We start from the raw sequence: 22,849 nt of genomic DNA on the forward strand, positions 1-22,849 counted from the left end.
TAAAATAAAAAATATTTTTATATGTGTAAATTTTATTTAAAAAAAAAACTTGGCTTGTAGTCAAGCTCAAGCCGAGCCGAGCTCGAACTTGCGACCTTTGAACCGAGCCGAGCTTGAGCTCGAGCTTGAGCCTAAGACTATTTCAGTGAGCCAAGCTCGATAGCCAAGTATTCAGCTCAGCTCGGCTAGAATCCAACCCTAGTGACAAGATATCTTAAAAGCAGACACTGCAAAAATGGGAGATATTGTTGATGTGCTTTTGTGTTCATGTTTTCAAAGTTTTTGCTTTCAAAAGTTCCGGGCTCATATTGAACATTCCCATTGTTGTCACCAGCATTGTTTTGGACTAGACTAGTCTAGGCTCTAGCCCAAGTTGCAAGACAGCAGAAGAGAGGTTGGATTATTACTCAAGTAACTAAGGGCTGTTTAATAACACCTGAAATGGCTGAACTGAAAATTTTATTGCTTTGTCTTTTAGTAAAAAAGTTTTATTTTTTTAAAGAGGTCCTCGGTTCTTTAATAGATGAAACTTGGGTAAGGTCTCCTACTGGTTGTAGCGGAGACTTGGGGTTGAATACCACCTGCACTTGGGTTGAATACCACCTTTGATTATTTTAGGGAAAATTCCCGATCAGTATCCTGTACTGTGGCTGGAGTGACATTTTGATCCCCAAACTTTAATAATCTTGTATTTGAACTTTCGGAATGCGACAATTTGATACCTACCATTAACGGGCTGTCAACCAATGCCATCACGTGACACCATATGCGAATTAAATAATTACAAAATGTCAAAATTACCCTTATTTATAAGTTTTGGACCATTTTACCCTTTCTCTTTAAACAAATAAAAGAAGGAAAAAAGGTTATCTTCAATCTTGGGTTGGAAGACCGACGAAGGAGGGGATTAACCATAGCCCTTCAATTTTCCACTAGCTTTATCAACGACGACGTTTTAGTTTTCGAGCTCACCATACTAGGAGAAAAATTCCCAGAGCTTCTCCGATCTCCACGACGTTGCAGTCTTCGAGTCTCTGTTATCAATTTCAACCACACTGACATTGCTGGGTATCTCCCACCCGAGCTTAGCCTCTTAACAGATCTGGCTCTTTTCCACCTCAACTCCAATTGTTTCTGCGGCATCGTCCCAAATACCTCCCAATAGCTAGATTTGTTCTTCAAGTCTCCATTCTCCAATATTGGCGCTAGTCGTCACCCTTATATCTCGCCAAGTATTTATTCTAATTTCATTTTTTTTGTTGCAAATTCTAATTTTGTTATTGTTTTGTATTTGAGCATTCATTTATTAATTCCTACTCTCTTTCCGTTTGAAGAATCTAGTCAATTATCAAAAAATGCTATAATGAAACTTCAATTAACAGGGTGAACTACTACTAGGAGGGTAACAAGTTTATCTCCATCCGGATGTCTCTGTTGATTTAAGAAGAGCTCTAATGACCTGGGCATCATGGGTTGATAGGCATATAAATCCACACAAGACCCAAGTTTTCTTTCAAAGTTCAGCACATTCCCATTTCAGGTTAGCTCACTGCTTTATGAAAACAAAACTGTTAGTTTTCTTGTCTTGTGTTTTAGTTTGTTTTAGTTGCTTAGTAAAATGAATTTACTGAACATGGAAAGGTCAATGAAATTCCAGGGGGCACTGTAAGGAAGCTACTCAACCCCTCAACAATATTTCAAGAATAGACCAACTACCCAAAAAAGAATATAATTGTAGAAGAGGTTATAAGGCAAATGAAGACTCTTGTAGCTCTCTTGAATGTAACTAGTTTGTCAAAATACAGGATATATGCTCATCCATCTGTATATGGAAGAAAGCTAGGGAAGGGTCCTTCCTCAAGTATTCAAGACTACAGCAATTGGTGCCTCCCGAGCATCCTAACTACATCGATCATGGAGGTGCAAAAGAAATCGATCACCAACCTAGCAACTCAAACCGTGCCAACACCAGAACTGGATGACATAAGTTGGGTGAGAGCGTGCCTAATGTGTGGTTTGTGAATTTCAATGACGAGAGATGTGAACCCTTCAGAACTTATATAAACTTTGGGTGACGGTGGGTCGACCTGAGGTAGAGTAATGAAACGAATGTCAGGGTGTGGAGGCAGCAAGCAATACAACATAAGGGTCAATACCGCAAGAAGATAGTGGCTCCATACACAGGACAGTGATTGAGAGGCAATCATCTCGATCGATTAATCGCTTGGCGAGCTCAACCGTTGAGATTGGACTTCTGGTTTGCCTTCTCTAGCACTAGAAACAGGTATTCATCTTCTTCGGCACCAGCAACAACCATTGAGATTGTCCAAAATGTGGCTTGTTGTTGGGTCTCATGTGGTTTCATCGAGCAGCCTGAAGCGTGAAGCTTCGCATTGCATCGCCACACCTTTTCTCTTCAGTCATCACCAGCAACAAGTGTTCGTCTAGTTTGCCTTCATGTGGTCTCATCTCTAGTTTTTGAATTAAAAAAAAAAAAAAATAGAGGAATCATTTATAACAATGATGAGTAATTATGTCATTTTACGTGCTAGTTAACAGTCCGTTAATGACAAGTACCAAATTGTCGCGTTTTGAAAGTTCAGGTACTAGATTGTCGCATTTTAAAATTCATGGACCAAATTGTCACTCGAGCCAAAGTACAAGGTATTGATCGAGAATTTTCCCATTATTTTATTATGGAATATCATCTAAAATTTACCATGACTTTTTCACATTTCTCTTAAACTCACCATGACTTTTCAAAACCTCCAAAGCCCATGTCATTGAGTTTTATTGTCCAAAATTCATCTTTTGTTAAGATTAAGACTTCTGTTAGAACACCATTAGTGACCATTAATAGAAGTTGTCCATGTAAGCATTAAAGTGTTTTACATGGCCAAACTACCCCTAAAATGGTCGTTCAACCTTATTAAATGTTTTTATGACAAAATTACCCCTAACTAGGCCCAAGCCCACACTAGGCCTACAAAATTTTAGAGTCAAACTTGGGCCTAAACTTCAAACCAGGCCCAGATCTGAAATATTTAATATGGTTGACTAGCCATTTTAGGGGTAATTTTATCATAAAAATATTTAATAAGGTTGGCCATCCATTTTTCGGGTAGTTTGGTCATGTAAATACTTAAATGCTGACATGAATAACAAGGGGATCTTTGGAGGTTTTGAAATGTCATAGTAAATTTAAGAGAAATATGAAAAAGTCATGATGAATTTTAGATTAGAAAAATTCCACTTTAGTATTTGAACTTCCGGGTAGTGTCAGGTTAGTACCTGAACATTCAAATGTGTCATTACAGTACCTAAATTTTCAAAAAGTGTCAAGTTGGTTCCTGTCGTTAACTGACCGTCAGTTATCTGTTGAAAATGTCAAAATTACCCTTCAAAAGAAGACATTGTTCATTGTCTTCTACCTTGAGACTAAACTGGTTAAGGTGTTTGAGATTCTAGACTAATGAAGTCATTGTCTTCTACCTTTAGATCTGAACACATTCTTGTCTAGTTATTTGTTTGCTTTAAGTTATTGTTTCCCTCTATCATATTTCATATTTTTTTTTCTTTCTTTGAAGATAACTGGTTCAGTCTCAAGGTATAAGACATTGAACAGTGTCCTCTTTTGAATGGTAGTTTTGATATACTCAACAGATAACTGATGATCGGTTAATGGCAGATACCAACTTGACACTTTTTGGAAGTTTAGGTACTGCAGTGATATGTTTGAAAGTTTGGGTACTAACTTAACAGTACCCCCAAAGTTTAGAGTAATAAAGTAAAATTTTCTTTTAAATAATGTTTTATGTTATTTAATAATTTTATTAAAAGGAAAGCAATAAGTTTTTCGGTTCAAGCTCGTTTGCATTGTTTTGAACTAGATTGAATCCAGGCCCTAAACCAAATTGTAAGATATCTGAAGGGAGGTTGGATTATTATTTGATAATAGGGGCCGTTAGATTATAGTTGAAGTGGCTGAACTGAAAAACTGAAAAATTTATTTCTTTGTCTTTGAGTGAATTACGTTTTCTAAAGAGGTCGTGGGCTTCTTAATAGCTGAAAAGTGAAAATCAAGTTGTGTATGATTATGATATTTATTATTTAATACTTTTATTTATTCATTAAAAAGACAAAGCAATAAGATTTTCTGTTGAGCAATTTCGGCTGTTATAAAACCGTCTCTGGGTAAGGGCCTGGTCCCAATCTCTGGTCACGTGTTTGATCAAGCGGGAGCGATCCCGCTGGAAAAACAGTGCCAACCCTATCTCGTTCGTGGAGGCGCTTAAAGAATGTATTAGCTTTTAAACTTTTGTGCCAAATGGCAAAATTGCCAACGACTGATGAACACTGTAGAGATCACACCATTTAACTCAGCGATCACGCTCCCGTTGAATCATAACCCTAAATTTGTTACTTCATCTGCGACAATAATTTTTCCACAGGATCTAAAGTCCCTGCAGCCGTATATCTGAAAATCTATTATATTCCCTCTATCACGTTCACGTCCAAAAATTGCTGAGTAGGCAGCACTCTCATCAGTCCAAATCCTAAGGAAGGATTCTTTTTTCTGTTCTGCTTTGTTTTGCCCTTAATTAATTGCTTGATATCTCACATTTATTTAACTTTTGTTCTGAAATGATAAATTGAATCCTAAGCCCTGATCAGGGACTCAGGGTTCCTTGTTCACTGGATTTTAGTTCTGAATTTCCAGGATTATAAGTTACAGAAGCAATTTTTTTGCATTATTATTTGTATGGATTAATTCTTTGACAAATACTGGTAGATAGATTTTACTGGTTTTTACTTTTTAGTAAGTAATTCTATCACTTCTCTCGTAAATGGGAGTCCTATCAAAACAGCCTCCACGTGTCAAATCTCTTCTCAATCTGTAACGCTTATAAAAACGCATTACTGTAGTCCAGAATCTCAATCATCCAAAGATGGCAAACCTTTCTCTTCTCTCTCTGCTTCTTCTCCCTCTCCTCCCTCTGAGTGCCTACTCTGAGCGCCAGGTTTTGTTCTTCATTTCTTTCGGTTGATATTCTATTCTATGTGATTCTCTGTATTTTTTTTGGCTAATGTTCTCACCAAAATTCTTTATCTTGCAGCAACCTTATGTAGTATATTTTGGAGAACACAGCGGAGAGAAAACACTGCAAGAAATTGAGGACACCCATCACTCGTTTCTCTCTTGTGTAAAGAAAACTGAGGAGGATTCTCGAGGCTCTCTTATCTATAGTTACAAGAACAGCATCAATGGCTTCGCTGCATTTCTAACCCCAGATGAAGCCACCAAATTATCTGGTATGGATCGAGAACTTCTAATTGGGTTCTTGCCGTTCTTGTTGTTCTCTAGCTATCTTTAGCTTATCTTCTGATCGTAATTGGTTTATTTCCAATAGAGATGGATGAAGTTGTGTCTGTATTTCCGAGCCAAGCAAAGAAATGGTCTCTTCAGACTACAAGGTCTTGGGAATTTCTGGGCGTAAAAGATAGGATTGATAAGAGCAAGAGAGAAGGTTTAATGCACAAAGCCAGATATGGGCAAGATGTCATCGTTGGGCTCTTGGATTCAGGTAAACAAGAAAGCAATAGAAAGGGTAGAAAGGAACCCTGAATAGCATTGTTTATGCGTTAATTAATGCATGTGTTGTGCTACTGATGATGGCCAGGAATATGGCCGGAATCAAAGAGTTTCAGTGATGAAGGAATGGGGCCAGTACCCAAATCATGGAAGGGAATCTGTCAAGTTGGAGATGCTTTCAACTCCTCTCACTGTAATAGGTAAGTTTTTCTGTTTGTTTTTCTTTTGATCTTTAAAGGGTCAAAGATACCCAGATCTAATTGTGGTGGTCTTTTTGAGGTAGGACCTTCTAATGTTGCTAGAAACCAAAAAGGGTGTTTCTCTATCCTCTTGTGAAATGACACCTGATCCAATAGTTAGAGGTTCTCCCATTTGAGTTGATTATTGGGCATGTCATGGTTGAATGTGTGCACCACATTCAGCTGAAGGAGTTGGGGTGATGTTGATTTCTACAAAGTTGACACGCAATATAGCTGCTTAGATTAATTGGGAAGGATTAACCATCCAATATTCTGAGCAATCTTTATTTTATGTAATAAGCTAGTCTATAAAAATGATTTGATCACCATTAAATGGGCAGTCTGCATCAACTTCTTTCAGCTCAATGAACCATTTAATTTTTACTCTTTGCAAGTTTGAAAGGGTATCTCATTTGAGGGAGTGAAATTCCATATTTTCTTCTCAGTCATTTCATCAAGTACCAGCTTGGAAGGGTTTGTAGGGACCTCACTCACATGTTCGTACAGCTCTATACGCAGAGCTTTTGTCTGGTTACTGATATTTGATGTAGATGTGTTATCGCATAAACTCAAGAATACCGACCCAATGACCGTCTCTGTGATGAGAAAGTATTCCCGGGGCCTAATTTCTGTGTCCCATTCCCATATTGTTGTGTTTCAGTGTGTACATCGTCAGCATGCTTCCCGTGAGAGAGTCGATGAACCCTTGTGAAGGCCCTTGTCGATTTCAATCAGACATGGAAATGGCTTGACTTGAGGAAAAATTAATTGTTTTCGGCTTCTCCTTGAGAAACAATCAAAATTGGACAGCACATACTCTTCAATCATACCAACGTGGGTCCCACTGGAACCGTTCAATTGTTTTAATTAACTAACTGTGACCCTTTTCTCTCCCAATACAAAAGCTTTCATGTGTCAGGCCAGTTGAAGAGGGAAGATTTGGAAATTGTGGGGTTCAAAACCAAGTGGATCCCAACGATTCTAACCATTCAAATAGGATTTTTATAAATCCAATTTCTTGATTGAACGTAGGTTAATTTCTAGGCCTAGCTGATCTGATTGCATGATCAGGTCTGAGTCTGGGATCACTCGTGACTAGCTTGAGTGTCTGTGACCACTCTGACCAATTCGTTGTGATCATTTCACAGTAATTGCTGATCGAGTACGTAAACCTAGGCATTGTAGTCCATCTCTGTCCATCACTACTGCAGTTGTATAAGGCAATCAGCAGTTTCTTTTGTTTTTTCTTTGGTCTGATGACACTTTGGCTCACAGGAAGCTCATCGGAGCTCGGTACTACCTCAAAGGCTATGAGGCCTACTACGGCGCTCCTCTCAACACCTCCATGGACTTCCGGTCTCCTCGTGACCATGATGGCCACGGCTCCCACACATCCTCCATTGCCGGTGGTCGACTTGTCCATGGAGTCTCGGCTCTGGGAGGTTTCGCCGGAGGCACCGTGTCTGGAGGAGCCCCACTCGCACGTCTTGCCATGTACAAGGTCTGCTGGCCTCTGCCAAACAAAGACCCTTCAGAAGGCAACATCTGCATCGATGTCGACATGCTCGCTGCCATGGATGACGCCATTGGGGATGGGGTAGACGTCCTCAGTATCTCCATTGGATCGTTTTCGCCTGTCAATTACACCAACGATGGCATTGCGATCGGTGCACTGCACGCTGTCAAACGGGACATCGTGGTGGCATGTAGCGCCGGGAACAACGGCCCCGGCCCCGGCACCTTATCCAACGTCGCGCCCTGGATCATCACTGTGGGCGCAAGCAGCATCGATCGCGCCTTCCCCTCACCTGTTGTATTGGGTAATGGCGTCGGAATCCAGGTACCCTTTGGCTTGCTTGATTGGTGCAACAAAATTAGCAGAACGGAGTTTAGTCTTATTTTTTCATCACAGTTGCTGGATTCGATTTCAGGGCCAATCAGTAGCTCCATACAAGCTGGAGGATAAAATGTACCCACTGGTCTACGCCGGAGATGCAGTAGTCCCTGGTGTACCTAAGAACATCGTCGGGTAATTTGTAATTAGTTCTTCGTCTCAGGTCTAGCTAGCTCAGGAATTACGTGCACCCAGGAAGATTTAATGATCTGTTGCCTTGAATTTGACTTTTACAGGCAATGTCTCCCTGATTCCCTGTCGTCTGAGAAGGTTAAAGGGAAGATTGTGTTGTGCCTGAGAGGAAACGGGACGAGAGTCGGGAAGGGCTTAGAGGTGAAAAGAGCTGGAGGTGCTGCAATCATTCTGGGCAACAGTGGATTGAATGGAAATGAACTAACCATGGACAGTTATCTTCTTCCAGGAACAGCAGTAGGATTTGACGATGCAAAAAGGATTCTTGATTACATAAATTCCACCAAGAAACCAATGGCCAAAATAGTTCCAGGGAAGAGTGTTTTGAATGCTAAACCTGCTCCATACATGGCTGGATTTTCTTCAACCGGTCCAAATGTTATTGAACCCAATATTATCAAGGTAATTTTTATTTGCACTGTTTCTATCAAACCCACAAATGACTAATAGCTAGCTTCTGAACAATTTAAACTGCTTCTATCCTCTGCTCAGCCGGACATTACCGCGCCGGGAGTAAACATCCTGGCGACATGGAGCGAGAAATCATCCCCTACAAAGCTGCTGGCAGATCACCGGAGCGTCAAATACAATTTTGATTCGGGAACTTCCATGTCATGCCCTCATGTGGCAGCCACAGCAGCCCTTCTCAAAGCCATCCACCCAAGTTGGAGCAGTGCTGCCATAAGATCAGCCATCATGACCACAGGTAAATATTAATTTAGGGTCTGCTTGGTTAGCAGTCAGAATTAGAATCGAAATCCTTCAAAATGGGAATGATTTATTTCTACGGTCTGTTTGGTTCAGATAAAAAGGGAATTATAATCGACAGGAATGGGATTTCATTCCCAAGGGGGAGGGAATGGCTATTCCCTCCAATGGGGAAATGCTATTCCACTAGAAATGGGAATTGGGTTTTGACTCGCCCAACCAAACAGTTGGAATCGAAATGGGATTGGAATGGCCGATTCCAAAACCCTATTCCCACGAACCAAAGAGGCCTTTAATTAAACAAGCTTGAAAAGGTTATTTGGACAGGATTAATTTGCTAATATTTAACCTTTTCTTCTCCGTTTTTGTTTCAGCAACAACAAGAAACAATATGGGTAAGCCATTAACTAATGCAGCTGGAACCAGCGCTAACCCTTTCAACTATGGATCAGGCCACCTTGACCCAACAAAGGCAGCAGATCCTGGTCTTGTCTACGATGCCTCGTACACCGACTATCTCCTCTTCCTATGTGGTAGCAGTGGACTAAAGGGCCTCGACCCTGCATTCAAGTGTCCAAAGGTCTCACCTTCAGCGAGCAACCTCAATTATCCATCCCTGGCAATCTCCAAGCTGAATGGCACCATGACAGTGAACAGGACTGTAACCAACGTTGGTGGTGGCAAGAGCGTGTACTTTGCGAGTATTATACCACCCTTGGGAGTTTCCGTGAAGATTTATCCCAGAGTTCTAAGCTTTAGCAGAGTTGGCGAGAAGAAGAGCTTCACAATCACTGTCAAGGCAAAAGATAGCCAAGTACACATAAGAGATGAATATGTTTTCGGTTGGTACATATGGAGTGATGGGATCCATCATGTCAGAAGCCCCATGGCAATATCTCTAGCATAATTTCCTTTCTTCCATTTTTTTTCATCTTTGAATTGTTTCCATATAAGTTATAGATTGATGGTTGACAGATTACAGAAGAAAGGAGGATTATTAAGGGGGGATTGATGGAATTGAAGAAGGATGAGATTAGATGATAAATAATGTAATTTGGGCTTGGCAAAGCTTAATGATTGTTCAGAAAAAGAGAAGAAAAAAATTATTTTAGACCAGAAAATGGTTTGAAATCCAACATATTGAAATTTGAAATCTCAACTAGACAGAACAATTCTGTTGTGGGGTAATAAATAAAATAAATTGTCAATTTCTCCGTTGGGACCTGATGATGCATGACCTGGTGCTCTCTACTGGAGGACAGTTCAGACGTCGGGCTAGTGAGGTCGTTTGGTCGAGCTGCAAGAAGACAAATCAGAGTGTCCAGGATGCTTTACCCGGTGTGTGCACTCCGATGCTTAAATTATATAGTGATGTAGAGGTTTTTAGAGAGAGAGATGAAAACAAGAATGTTAGAATACTTTTGAGAGTTAAATCGTGCATACCTTGTGAAACTAGAGACAAAGCCTTTATATAGGTGAGCGGCCATAGGCCTCATGATGCGTGTCCGAGATCCTTGGCCCACCTAGTCCGGAGTTGGTTTTACACCTAAGAACGGACTCCATATAAGCTGATAAGGCTTATCCAATTCCATCCGAATCAGGTGGGGAGAAGATAACTCCGTTGACGTGGTGTCGTGATGTTGATGAGATCAAAGACGGTTGACCTGCTTCTGGATAGAGATTATGTGACACCTCGGCAGGTCGGTGCTTATAATCGAGATGTGTCACCAAGGTTGCTGATGTGTCTCCTCATCGTTCTATCACTCTACGTGTCATCACATAATTTGACAGACCAAATTATCCCTCATTAGGACCCATTAATAAGATTTACGGGCATCCAATATAAAAGGAATTAGGAATGGATTTGACCCCACAGGTGTATCATTCTATGAGAACTCATATCCTATAGACCCGTTAGTCCACCTTTTACATGTACCCACCTTATTCTTCCATTTTGGCTCAGTTTGGAAAGAGTGCAAATACAAATATGTACACTATCTTGTATTTGCTCTATACATATTTGTATTCAAAGGCTCAATTTGGGAAGAGCATGAATACAAATATATATAATACAAATACATATAAAATAATACAAAATACAAGGATTTTCACTCTACATATTTGTATTTATACTCCTTTCAAACTGAGCCTTCATTTAAAAAAAAAAAAAAAGTAACAGGACTGGAAGTTAATGGAGGTCAGAAGAAGTATGGACTCCAAAATGAATTTTAATCTCGTCTACATTCTTGAGAGTTATCTCTAAACTTTACCTTGCATTTATACCGAGAATACACTACATTCATTGTCTTCCCTATTTGAACACAGACCAAGAGGCAAGTGAGCTTCTTCTTCTTCTCTCCTCTCTTACTCGTCTCTCTCTCTCTCTCTCTCTCTCTCTCTCTATATATATATATATATATATAATTGTGTTTTATTGGGAGTGGTCAATTTCTTATGCTCTAGATAAATTTGTATTGTTTTATGTATCTTAATGATAATTTTTTATTATTTTTTATGGGTTAGTTATTATTTTCATATTACTTTTAGGTGAAATTACAAAAAAAGAAACTCCTCTTATAACAATTCTCTACAAACCACCTTTCCCTAACAAGGCCTTTCCTATATATAGTTTTGAGAAAAATGTGTAAATACCTCATTTCCCTTGGCTTTTTAGTAACAAAGACATGGAAATTACCAAACAACCTTACTATTGTTAAGACATTATTGTACACAATTTAAAGTTTCAACTTTATTTTGCCAACCAACTTTCAAAGAGTAATTCCCACTACTCTTCTTGGACAAAGTAAGGTAAAAATACTAAAGTGAAGTAAAATGAAGCAAATCTTTTTTGCAAGGTATTTAGTAAATTTACATGTGAATGAAGTTGGTTAATGGTAAATGTGGTAATTAAAAAATTAATGTATTTACACCTTTTTTCAAAAAAAAATAGAGGGTTTTGTTAAGATCAAAATATAGGAGAATTTCATAGGACTATTAGAAAACCCAAGGAGATTTTTATAATTTTACCTTTTCTAAATGAAATTTAAATTAATTTTAAATTAAATAAACTATATTTAAAATCAATAATAAAAACTAATAACCATTTTTATTTTATTTAAATAACTTACTAGATTATTTAAGTAACTATTTTTACTAATTACCCTCTAATGCCAGCTTCAGACCCTCACGTAGTACAAGTGCTTCAGTGATCAACGGGCTTTTTTTTTGGAATGGAATTGCTCTTCCAAAGAGTAGTTCACCGGAACTGTTACAAAGGACAATCCCAACGCAGAGATAGCATTCCCAACACCACCAACATTAAGTTTCACCACTGGTTTTTTGGTTAACGGTCCGATCATCTGGTTCAAACGGATGGTCTGTTCTAATAAAAAATTAAAAATAAAAAACAGCTAAAAACTGTTGAACAAGTCAATAGGTCGGTGATTTGACTGCCTGAATCAACAAAATCATTGATTTTTTCAATATTTTTTTGTCAAAAACTGAGTTTGGAATAAAACGGAACCGATTGTCTGAATAATTCTCAAACCAAATGATCTGACTGTCCAAATCAACGGTGATTCAAAAACCATGTATGGGTTTAACGATCTATCAACATCAGGATCCAATAGTAACGTATTGTGGAGTGTTGTTCTCAATCGAGTCTGAATTGAAAGCTTGTATTATAACTTCTGATAAAACATGAGCCTGGTTAATGATAGAGGGAGGGTGAAATTTTAACCCCTTAAAAATAAAGTCATTGTCCACATTATGGTGACACTCCTCAAAATTAAAGATATAATTCACATCATTCTGCTCTTATGTAAAAGTAACTGTGAAGTATTGTTCTCAATTAAGTCTGATTTGAAAGCTTGTATTATAACTTTTAATAAAACATGAGCTCGGTTGATGATAGAGGTAGGGTGAAATTTTAACCCCTTAAAAAAATCAATCAAGTCAGTACACACTTTCCAAATGGACTACATTATATGATAGCACTCTTGGATGCCTCATGTGGTAACACGTGGCAATTAAGAAGAAAGAAAAAGTGTGTGATAGCTAAAAGTATTCAAAAAGAAAGCAAAAATAGTAAATGGTGGAAACAATGGGTAGCAACATGCAACCATAAAAGAAAAACCTGAAAATACATAAAAATAGAAGTTTTTTAAGAAAAGGTAATGTGCACAAGGATAAACTAAAAATGTAAAATGTTGTGTACATGAGCTTATTTTTAATTATTGATTTTCAATACTTCAACTGTTGTAATTTACTGTTAATTAAAACAAATTATTACATTATTATTGCTTTCCTGTAATTTCATATTAATAATTTCAATATTAATTTAGTGTAACCAATAATTAGTTGCTACCAAAATTACAAACTTATTGTAACCAACAATTACTGTAACCAAAATTATTGATTTTCAGTAATTTTCTGTAGTTTAATTCATTGTATTTTAACGATTGATTTTCAATAATTTAATTACTGTAATTTTCAGTAAGTTATTGTAACAAAAAAATAGTGTAACCAATTTGATTTTTAATAATTTTTAGTAATCTGATTCGTTGTATTTTAATTGTTAATTTTCAATAATTTAATACTGTAATTTACTGTTAAAACAAAATTAGTAAATTAATGTTACCAATTAGCCCCGACATAGATGTTGATTGCCTTGTAAACATCATATACAAGTGCAAGAGCTCAAATCAATATCTCTCATAGGCTCGTTTATAATACAAGTTTAAATTTCCTTTTGATTCCTTTTACCACCAAATTGGACATTGGATTTTTCCATACATTGCATTGATGCCTGCTACTAAGCCTAGCATCGACACAAACCTCATGAAAGAAAACTCGATTTAAGATCCATTTGATTTCCTAGAATAGATGCTTGGAATCTAAATTGGAATGGCACATTCTAATTCCAACTGTTTGTTTGGTTGGAATGGGATTTAAATTCCCATTCTTGGCAAGATGAGATTCTTCCATACGGGGGAATGACCATTCCAAGCTCTCCCCTTTAGGGTTAGGGAATGGGATTCCCATTTATTAAGAATAAAGAACTCGTGACTAAAAATCCAAAATCCTAATATTAATAAAATAATAAAATATTAATAAATTACACAAGATATTAGTAAATTAGTAATAAAATAATAGCATTACAATAAAACATTAGCATATTAATAATAAAAAACAAAGATGTTAATTATTAAACATAATAATAATCAAATAAAAATACATTAATAATTAAAATAATAATTAATATTAAAATATAATATTATTATTAAAGTAATTATAAAATAATATTATATTAATAAAATATTCAGAAATTAATGATAAATACTAAAATATTAATTATTAAATACTAATAAAATAAGAATTATATATTCATAAAATATTAATAAAATAATATATATACTAATGCAAAATTAAAAAATGGGTATATTACACAGACCCCCTGTATACTATTTTTTGCGACAAAGACCCTCCTGTACTTTGGCCATTAGACAAAGACCCCATAACCGTTAAGTCAGATAATGGAATGTGATGATGCACAATCCGGCCGATCTTATCTGTCAACGATCTTGCCTCTGAACCGGGTGGCAGGGACTTGAAACGGAGGGAGAAGAGAAGCTCCGGGGAGAACCCGGCATAAGGGCTCCGAAGCTCAAGTTAGAGTCTTTCAAAGGCAAGATAGACCAGATAGTGCAAAAGTTAGCATACCTCGTTCCTAGGGGGTAGGAGCCTTTTATAACCACCTCACGCACTCACTTCCAGGCTTCCGTCAGATCGGGCATGATTACTTCTGAACTCCTGCCAGTTCAGATGTCATTTCCTCTGGCCGGACAGAACCGCCACTACTCCTTTTGTCGGAGCCATCTCTGCGGCTAGTAACGACGGTGGCAGGTGGCGGTAGCAGGAGGCCGTTTGAAGTGCGACTGTCAGGCGTCAGATCCCAAATCAGTCAGGTGCGTCGCCCTTGGATACGGACGTCCTTGGCATCAGGTACGTTTGGTCAGCCTGGTGTTTCGGAAGCGAAGTGTTGGAGTGGCGAGTGAGGTCTTGAGTTCGGTTTGGGGAGTGTTCCGAGCTGCCATGGGCTAGCTCGGGTCACAGCTTTGTGAGGCTTGGGGTCCAATATAGTTCGTGCTCCTTGCAGGGAGCTCGGGTTCTCAGTAGGGAGTTCGGACTCTTAATAGGGAGCTCGGACTCTTAATAGGGAGCTCGGACTCCCAGTAGGGAGCTCGGGTTCTTAATAGGGAGCTCGGACTCTTAATAGGGAGCTCGCTCTTAATAGGGAGCTCGGACTCCCAGTAGGGAGCTCGGACTCCCAGTAGGGAGCTCGGACTCTTGGTAGGGAGCTCGGACTCTTGGTAGGGAGCTCGGGCTCCTAGTAGAGTGGTCTGGAGTTCGGGCTCAGTAGTGAGCTTGGACTTGCTTTCGGTGTTCGCTTTGGGCGCTCTACTATCCTGAGTTGCTTGTTTTTGCCACATGTCGGGTGATTGCGAGGTCGGGCCAAATTCCCCTTCATCAATTGCCCCCCACTCCCTACGACAAGGATCCTGTCTTGGCGCAGGGAGTTCGTAAGGTAGCAAGAGGGTTTTGGTCCGTGCTAAGGGCACTCGCTTTAATTTGATTTTCAAAAAAGGGTGCGCGTTTAGGAGACGTGACGGCAGTCGTTCGAGAGTTGAGCTGCAGATGCTTTTTTTGCGAGGAGACGTGCGCCAACTCCCCGTCAGTTTCGAGAAGGTGCGTACTGACACCCGTCCTCTGACAGGACGTGCGCGACGCCTCGACAGTTTCGGAAAGACGTGCGTTGATTGGCCTCAGAAGACGTGCGGTTTAGCGCGGCTGTGGGCCGTTGGATTGGCTTTGATCTGGGCCGTCGCTTTCCGGCCGCTGTGGATATAAATAGCGCGCGGGGGGGGGGGGGCGTCCTTGCTACTGTTGTACCTCTTGAGCTCGCGCCTAAGTTTCAATTCGCGTCCAGGCTCTTCAGCTCGCGTCCCAGGTTCCTTGCTTGTTCGAGCTTTCGTGGTCTACTTCAGTCTTCTTCCCGGGTGAGTGCTTTTGGAATCCCGTTCCATTCTCAGATGTCTAGTTCGGAGGGTTCAGATTGTTCAAGCGGGTCTGATGTAGGTTCTACGAACCAATTTGCGTCCCCCGGTAGTTCAAGTGAGCCCGATGTAGGTCCCGAGGAAGGGGTTGAGCCTACAGCCCGAGGTGCTTCGGGTAGGTCGGCGTCCACCTCCCGTCGTGGCCGAGTTGTAGATCAGTTCGGCCCTTCGACTATGACGCCTGAGGGACTTCAATCCCTCATAGACTACTACGACTTGCCCGGGGAGCACGCCTACTTCATCCCTACGGGTAGCTTCCCTTGGGAACACGGTCCTGATGAGATCGTGATTTTCCGGGAACAGCTTGCTGCGGGGCTGCGACTGCCCTTTCATCCTCTTCTCGTCGAGGTTCTGAACCACTTCGGTGTGACGGTCGGCCAGCTTCACCCGAACTCCATTAGGAATTTAGTGGGGATGATCTCCTTATTTTGTGATGAGAACTTTCCTTTGGATCTGGAGATTTTCTCCTCTATTTTAATGCTGAAAAAGCAAGCGGGTCCCCTTCCTGGGCGTAGGCGGGCATACTACCTGTCTCATCGCCCAGGCTTCAAGCTCTTACACGAACTCCCTAATAAGGTCCCAGTGTGGAAGCGGGACTATTTCGGGGTGCGAAGTGCACTAGAGTGGTCGTTTCAGACCGGCTGGGGGATGGCCGCTCCCGACTCCGGCATTACACTCGATAAGGAGACGGCGAAGGGCCTCCGGCAATGGGCACGGCTTAGGTTGGAGTGTCAACGGTATCTGACGGAGGCCAAGCTTATTGCTGCGGGCCTGAGTTCGGGTAGGTTCTTTCCCTAGCGATCCTATCTTGCTCTTCTTTTACGTGTCTTACTGATGCCGAACTCCTTTTCGCAGGTACGATGGACTCTCGAGGGACCCGAGGTGGGCACTTGTTCCAGGGCATGAAGAGGAGAAAACGGGTGGCTAAGCGAGCTCACGCCGAACCATCCCAGGGTGCGGAGCCCAAGGTGTCGGACTATCCGGTGGAGGAGCCCGAGATGGTTCCTCCTATGCAGGAGCCGGCGGGGGCTCCTTATGCCGAAACCACACACACAGGGGCTCCCGCTTACTCCGAGTCTACCCATACGCAAGCTGGGCCGTCGGGCTCGGAGGTCCCGGGGGACTTCTAGAGCGTGTTGTCGCCTGTTCATGCTCTTCAACGGAGTAAGGGGGCGATGTTTCCCGAGGAAGTTGCGGCGTGGACCGAGCTCCCTCTGTACCAAGTGGCCTGCCGTGCCGTTACTCATGCTATGGTGGTAAGTGCTCCCTTCTTTAAAGTTGTTCGGCTTTTATTCTTCTATTCGTTCCTTTGATCCCGTTTTCCTTTGATAGGTGAACTCTTCTATTCACGCCTTAGCGAACCAGGTGGAGAGATGCTCGAGGCAGGCGCGAGCTGCCGAGGAGGCTGCTCGTGCTGCTGAGGCTGCTGCTCGACTCGCGCGGTCTAGGCAGGCGAGGTCTCAGAGAGATGCCGAGGCCATGGGAGTGGTGGTGAAGCATATGGCGGAATTGAAGCTGGACTTGCAGCACCAGGTCGAGTATCTTCAGGAGGATATCAGGGAGAGGACTCAGATCTTCTCTCAAGCATCGAAGATGCGAAGAAGAAAGCTGTCAGTGATTATATTGCTTCGCCGGATTTCGATGATCTGATGGTGGACTCCTACAAGAGGGGTTTCAAGCTAAGCCGGTGGATGATCCGGAATACGTACCCCGAGCTTGATACCAGTGCCATATCCACTTCGCGCATTACTCAAGAGATGGCTAATGCTGCGGATGCCGAACCGGACTCCGAGGGGGAGGCAGGTCCTTCGGGTGTTGTCGAAGTGGCTTCTGATAATGATGAAGTAGCCCCTGGCTTGTAATGGCTTTTTTTTTTTGAATGTACACATCTATCTGAAATGAAATGGCTTTTTGTTCAAGTGCTGGTTGTCCTGTCTTCGAGCTGCGTTTTTTGCCGAACTGACCATTTCGGTCCTTCAGTTCGTTTTCTACCTAGGCTTCGGGGTACTTGCTTTTGTGGTTTATAGGTAGTATCTTCTTAAGTTGACGACGTTCCATGCTCGGGGTACTTGTTTTCCTTCTAGGGTTCCGAGCTCGTATGCTCCCCCACCGAGTGCTTTCATTACTCTGTAGGGTCCTTCCCAGTTTGATCCAAGTTTCCCTACGCCGGGTTCGGGCACCATGACCTTATGGAGAACCAGGTCGCCGACACGGAAGTTCCTCTTCTTTACTCGCGCGTTATAATACCGAGCTACCTTTTGTTGGTAGGCCGCAGTTCGGATGTGCACGAGGTCTCTCACTTCGTCCAGTAGGTTGAGGTTGGTGCTTAACTCGCCCTTGTTTGTCTGTTCGTCGTACGCTTCTAGTCGCAACGTAGGCACTTCGATTTCCGCTGGGATCACCGCCTCGGTGCCATAGGTGAGGTTAAAGGGGGTCTCTCCTGTGGTGGTTTTTTCCGTGGTTCGGTGAGCCCATAGAACACTTGGTAGTTCGTCTGCCCACAAACCTTTGGCTCGGTCTAATCGTGCTTTCAGTCCGCGGAGGATGGCTCTGTTCATTACTTCTGTTTGGCCATTTGCCTGCGGGTGTGCGACCGACGTGAAGTTCTGACTAATTCCCATACTTTGGCACCATTCTTGGAACTTGATATCTTCGAATTGTTTGCCGTTGTCGGAGATCAGTACCCGAGGTAGCCCGAAGCGATATACAATGCTCTTCCAAAAGAAGTTTTATATGTTTCGGGCTATAACTATTGCCAGGGGTTCAGCTTCTATCCACTTTGTGAAGTAATCTACTGCCACCACTAGGAATTTTCTCCCGCCTGTCGCTGGTGGGAATGGCCCCAGGAGGTCGATGCCCCATTGGGCGAAGGGCCATGGGCTGGTGAGGTATTTGAGGTCGGCAGCGGGCTGATGGTGGATGCTGGCATGCTTCTAACACTTGTCACATTTTCTGGCGAGCTCGATTGCCTCTGTCTTCATCGTTGGCCAGTAGTATCCTTGTCGAAGTGCTTTTTGGGTGAGGGCTCTGCCCCCCAGGTGTCCGCCGCACAAGCCTTCATGGGTGTCACGGAGTACCAGCTCGGCTTCGGCTGGGCGCAAGCATCGCAGGTAGGGGAGCGTGTAGGATCGTCAGTACAACCGTTCGTCTATCATGACGTATTTGGCTGCCTGGCGCTGCACTCTCTTGGCTGCGTTGCGGTCCGCGGGGAGGGTTCCGTCTAGCAGAAAGCTCATGAGTGGGTCGATCCAGCTCGGCTCTGCTTCAGTGACGGGAGCGACCTCTTCTGCCCCACCGAGAATGCTGGGCCGAGGTAAGTCCTCTACGTACACGGTTCTCCTGGCGTTGTGGCTCGTGCTAGCTAGACGGGACAGGGCGTCGGCCTCAGCGTTCTCTGACCTCGGGATTTGCTTGATGAAGTGTAACTAGAAGTTGAGCAGAGCTTCCTTTACTTTTGCCAAATATGTAATCATTGTGAGCTCGCGCACTTCGTATTCGCCTGTAACTTGGTTGACCACGAGCTGGGAATCACTGCAGATAACCATGTGTTTTGCTCCAACCTTGTGCGCTAGGTTTAGCCCGGTTATCAGTGCCTCGTACTCCGCCTCGTTGTTGGATGCCGCGAACTCAAAGCGTAGTGCATATTCCAGTTTTGTTCCGCTCGGGCCGCGTAGCACTATTCCAGCCCCGCTGCCTTGTTGGTTCGAGGAGCCATCTACGTGAAGGATCCAGGGCTCCTCATCCCAGTTCGCACTTGGTCTAACCAGGAGGGATGCCACACTGGCTGCTACTTCACGGGGTTCGGACTCGTTTGGCTTGGGAGCTCCGAGTTCGCCCGAACTGGGGATCTCGGGCTCGACCAGCTCAGGGGCTTCGAGGCTAAACGTGCATTCTGCGATAAAATCTGCCAAGGCTTGGGCCTTAATGGCAGTTCTTGGCTTATACTGGAGATCGTACTCGCTGAGTTCGATGGCCCACTTCGTCAGCCGACCGGAAACCTCGGGTTTGAGTAAAACTTGTCTCAGAGGTTTGTCGGTCAGGACGATGACGGTGTGAGCCTGGAAGTACGGGCGGAGTTTCCGTGCTGCCACCACCAGTGCGTACGCTAGCTTTTCTATCTGCGAGTACCTTGTTTCTGCTCCCTGCAAGATTTTACTAACATAATATATGGGTCGTTGGACCCGGTCTGCCTCCTTTACTAGTACCGAACTGACCACCTCGTCGCTAGCCGAGAGGTACAGTTCTAAGACTTCGCCTTCCTCGGGCCGAGCTAAGGTTGGCACACTGGCGAGGTAAACTTTTAGCTCGTCAAACGCGAGCTGGCAGTCTTGGGTCCATTCGAACCCTTTGCCTTTGATTGCTTTGAAGAAGGGTAGGCAGCGATCTGCCGACTTGGACATGAAGCGGCTTAGAGCGGCTATGCGGCCATTTAGCCTCTGGACTTCTTTTATTTTCCGAGGTGGTCTCATATCTAGGATGGCTTTTATCTTGTCCGGGTTGGCCTCGATACCACGTCGATTGACAACGTAGCCTAGGAATTTGCCCGAGGTGATGCCAAAGACACATTTGTTGGGGTTCAATTTCATGCTAAACTGACGCAGGATTTGGAAGACAGAGTCCAAGTCTTTTATTAGTTCTTGTGAAAACCGTGTCTTGACGACCATGTCGTCTACATAACACTCTATCTTTGTGCCGATCAGGGGCCGAAACAGCCTATTTACAAGTCTTTGGAAGGTCGCCCCGGCATTTTTTAACCCGAAGGGCATGACCTTGTAACAGTATAGACCGAACTCGGTTATGAAGCTGGTTTTTTCCTGGTCGGACTAGTCCATCCGGATTTGGTTGTAGCCTGAGTAGGCATCCAGGAAGCTTAGCAATTCATGTCCGAGGTCGCGTCCACTAGGCGGTCGATCCTAGGAAGGGGGAAGTAGTCTTTCGGGCAAGCTCGGTTCAGGTCGGTGTAGTCGACGCACATGCGCCACTTGCCGTTCACCTTTTTCACCAGCACAGGGTTGGCCACCCAGCTCGGGTAATGGACTTCCCTTATGAAGTCTGCTGTGAGGAGCTTCTCGACTTCCTCGTCGACTGCTTTCCAGTGCTCTGGGGCTAAGTTTCGTTTTCTTCTATCTAACGGGTCTGACAGTTCGGTTCGTAGGGGTCCTTTGACGGAAGCGCCAATCTGGAGTGCGCAAGCTGGGTCCGTGGGCGAGGTTGGGATCGCGACTGTTTCTTCTGTGGGCGAGGCTCGTTCTTCGCCTTGTTCCGCGGGCCGCTCCAGATCGAGGTCGCCGGCCGCCTTGGTCTTTCCCTTTAGGGCGGCAACGTAGCACTTGCAGGACTCGAGCTAGTCGCCCCGCGCTACCCCCACACCGAAGTCCGTAGGGAACTTCATGGCCAAATAGTAGGTGGAGACCACCGCCCGCAGGATATGTGTGATTGGCCGCCCTATTATGGCATTGTACGGGGAGGGGGTCATGACCACCAGGAAGTCGTGGTTGAGTCTGACCGCACAAGGCCACGTGCTAACTTCCACAGGCACCGTTATTTTTCCAAGGGGCCTGACTTCCTCTCCACTGAAGCCCACGAGGGGAGTGCTTGCGGGCTTTAGTTCGCTCCTCAGCAGCTGTAGCCAATCAAACGCCGATTTGAAGAGGATGTCTGCCGAGCTGCCCGAATCTACGAGTACGCGCCTAACCTCGAAGTCGTTGATCCTTAGTTTAATGACAAGCGCATCATCGTGAGGGTAGCGAACTCCTCGCGCGTCGTCTTCTGTGAAGAGGATTGGCTCTTCGGTCTTTGGCCTTTTCGGAGGATTCCTCTCCTCGAGGACCGCTTCGCGAACTGAAGTCCGGGCTGCCGCCAATGTACACCCCGCTACCACCGAACCTCCCACAATTACATGGATGGTTCCCCGAATTGGCCTCTCTGTCAGAGGCTGTCGCTGCATCGGTTCGGCAAGCCTGCTGCTAGTTTCGGGGGCGTCCTTTTCGTGCTCGCCTGGCTGATCCGCTTTATTGCTATTATTGTTGTGCTGTACAAAGTTTCTTAAGTATCCGCGACGGATGAGCCCCTCTATTTCGTCTTGGAGGTTATTGCACTGCTCGGTACTGTGACCATGGTCCCTATGGAAACTACAATACAAATTCTTGTTTCTTTCGTTCGGATTTCCCTTTAGGCGAGGTGGCCATTTCACGTACGGGGCGTCCTTAATCGTCATTAAGATCTCGGTCCGCCTCGTGTTCAGTGGCGTGTAATCCGTTCGAGCTGGCAAGGGAGCTCGGAACGACTAGTTCGGTTTTGGGTCCCGGGCCGGGTTTTTTCGGTCGGCTGAGTTAGAGGGCTCGCCATCCCTCTTTCTTTTCTCGTTTCCGCCCTCGGTTCGCTGGTTGATTTCCTCCTCCGTCGTCATGAACTTGTCCGCGAGCTTGAGGAACTCGGCCACGGTCACGGGCTGGTTGGCTACCATGTGCCATTTGAACTCCTTGTGCGTCACCCCTCTTTTTGCTGCGGCGAGCTGCACCGCGGGGTCTAACCGCGGTATCTGTAAGCATGCTTCATTGAATCGTTTGATGTAGCCCCGTATGGGTTCTCCTTCTCTTTGGACTACCCCGAATATGCTTTCCTCTGCTCTGGGGCACCGTTTGCTGGTGACAAAGTGTGCAGTGAAGACCTGCACGAACTGAGCCCAACACTTTATCGACCCGGGGGCCAGGTTCTTGTACCAAGTGCGGGCTACCCCCTTGAGGGTGGTGGTGAAGGCCATGCACATGCATGATTCGCTGGCTCTGGCGAGGTGCATTTGGGACTGGAAAGCGTCAACGTGGTCGTTGGGGTCGAAGGACCTGTCATACTTGTCTAGAGGCGGGAGCTTGAAATCTCTGGGCAGGGGAACTGCCAGGAGTTCTGACGCGAGGGGGGAAGGAACTGAGAGAATCGGGGCAACTCCTACCTCGTCCGAGCTCGTCTCGCCTTTGCCTCTAAGCTCTGACAGGATGCGGGTGGTGGTTCGTCAACCTCGACGGCACCTTCGTTGCTGAGTGGGCCTTGTACTAGTGCTGCTGGCCTCTGTGTTGCCGAGCTCGATGGGCCCGGAGTGCTGGTAGTCCGC

The 22,849-nt window shown here is 43.9% G+C and overlaps 1 protein-coding gene and 1 long non-coding RNA gene across 2 annotated transcripts; both read left to right on the plus strand.

The window, feature by feature from the left end:
* The first annotated feature begins 890 nt into the window (after positions 1 to 890).
* LOC148790650 (uncharacterized) lies at positions 891 to 2,627 on the plus strand. The gene is made up of 3 exons (XR_016077908.1): positions 891 to 1,232; positions 1,383 to 1,540; positions 1,658 to 2,627. It is a non-coding gene; the product is annotated as an uncharacterized LOC148790650 (long non-coding RNA).
* Positions 2,628 to 4,855: 2,228 nt separating this feature from the next.
* On the plus strand, positions 4,856 to 9,762 carry LOC104608405 (subtilisin-like protease SBT5.6). The gene is made up of 9 exons (XM_010274377.3): positions 4,856 to 5,021; positions 5,118 to 5,313; positions 5,412 to 5,585; positions 5,682 to 5,793; positions 7,108 to 7,672; positions 7,764 to 7,861; positions 7,963 to 8,320; positions 8,411 to 8,624; positions 9,001 to 9,762. Exons 1-9 carry the CDS (start codon positions 4,950 to 4,952, stop codon positions 9,531 to 9,533), a joined length of 2,322 nt encoding a protein of 773 aa, XP_010272679.1. The 5' UTR covers positions 4,856 to 4,949; the 3' UTR covers positions 9,534 to 9,762.
* The last annotated feature ends 13,087 nt before the right edge of the window (positions 9,763 to 22,849 follow it).

The sequence above is a fragment of the Nelumbo nucifera genome, chromosome 6 (genome assembly GCF_055504915.1).
Source record: "Nelumbo nucifera cultivar China Antique chromosome 6, China Antique-T2T, whole genome shotgun sequence".
In the NCBI taxonomy this organism is placed as follows: Eukaryota; Viridiplantae; Streptophyta; class Magnoliopsida; order Proteales; family Nelumbonaceae; genus Nelumbo; species Nelumbo nucifera.

Bases quoted from the DNA above. Each gene is read 5' to 3' on its own strand.
- LOC104608405 (XM_010274377.3), top strand. From the start codon at position 4,950: ATGGCAAACCTTTCTCTTCTCTCTCTGCTTCTTCTCCCTCTCCTCCCT. The intron at 7,673-7,763 runs GTACCCTTTGGC...ATTCGATTTCAG, and splicing joins GTAATGGCGTCGGAATCCAG to GGCCAATCAGTAGCTCCATA. The intron at 7,862-7,962 runs GTAATTTGTAAT...TGACTTTTACAG, and splicing joins GTACCTAAGAACATCGTCGG to GCAATGTCTCCCTGATTCCC.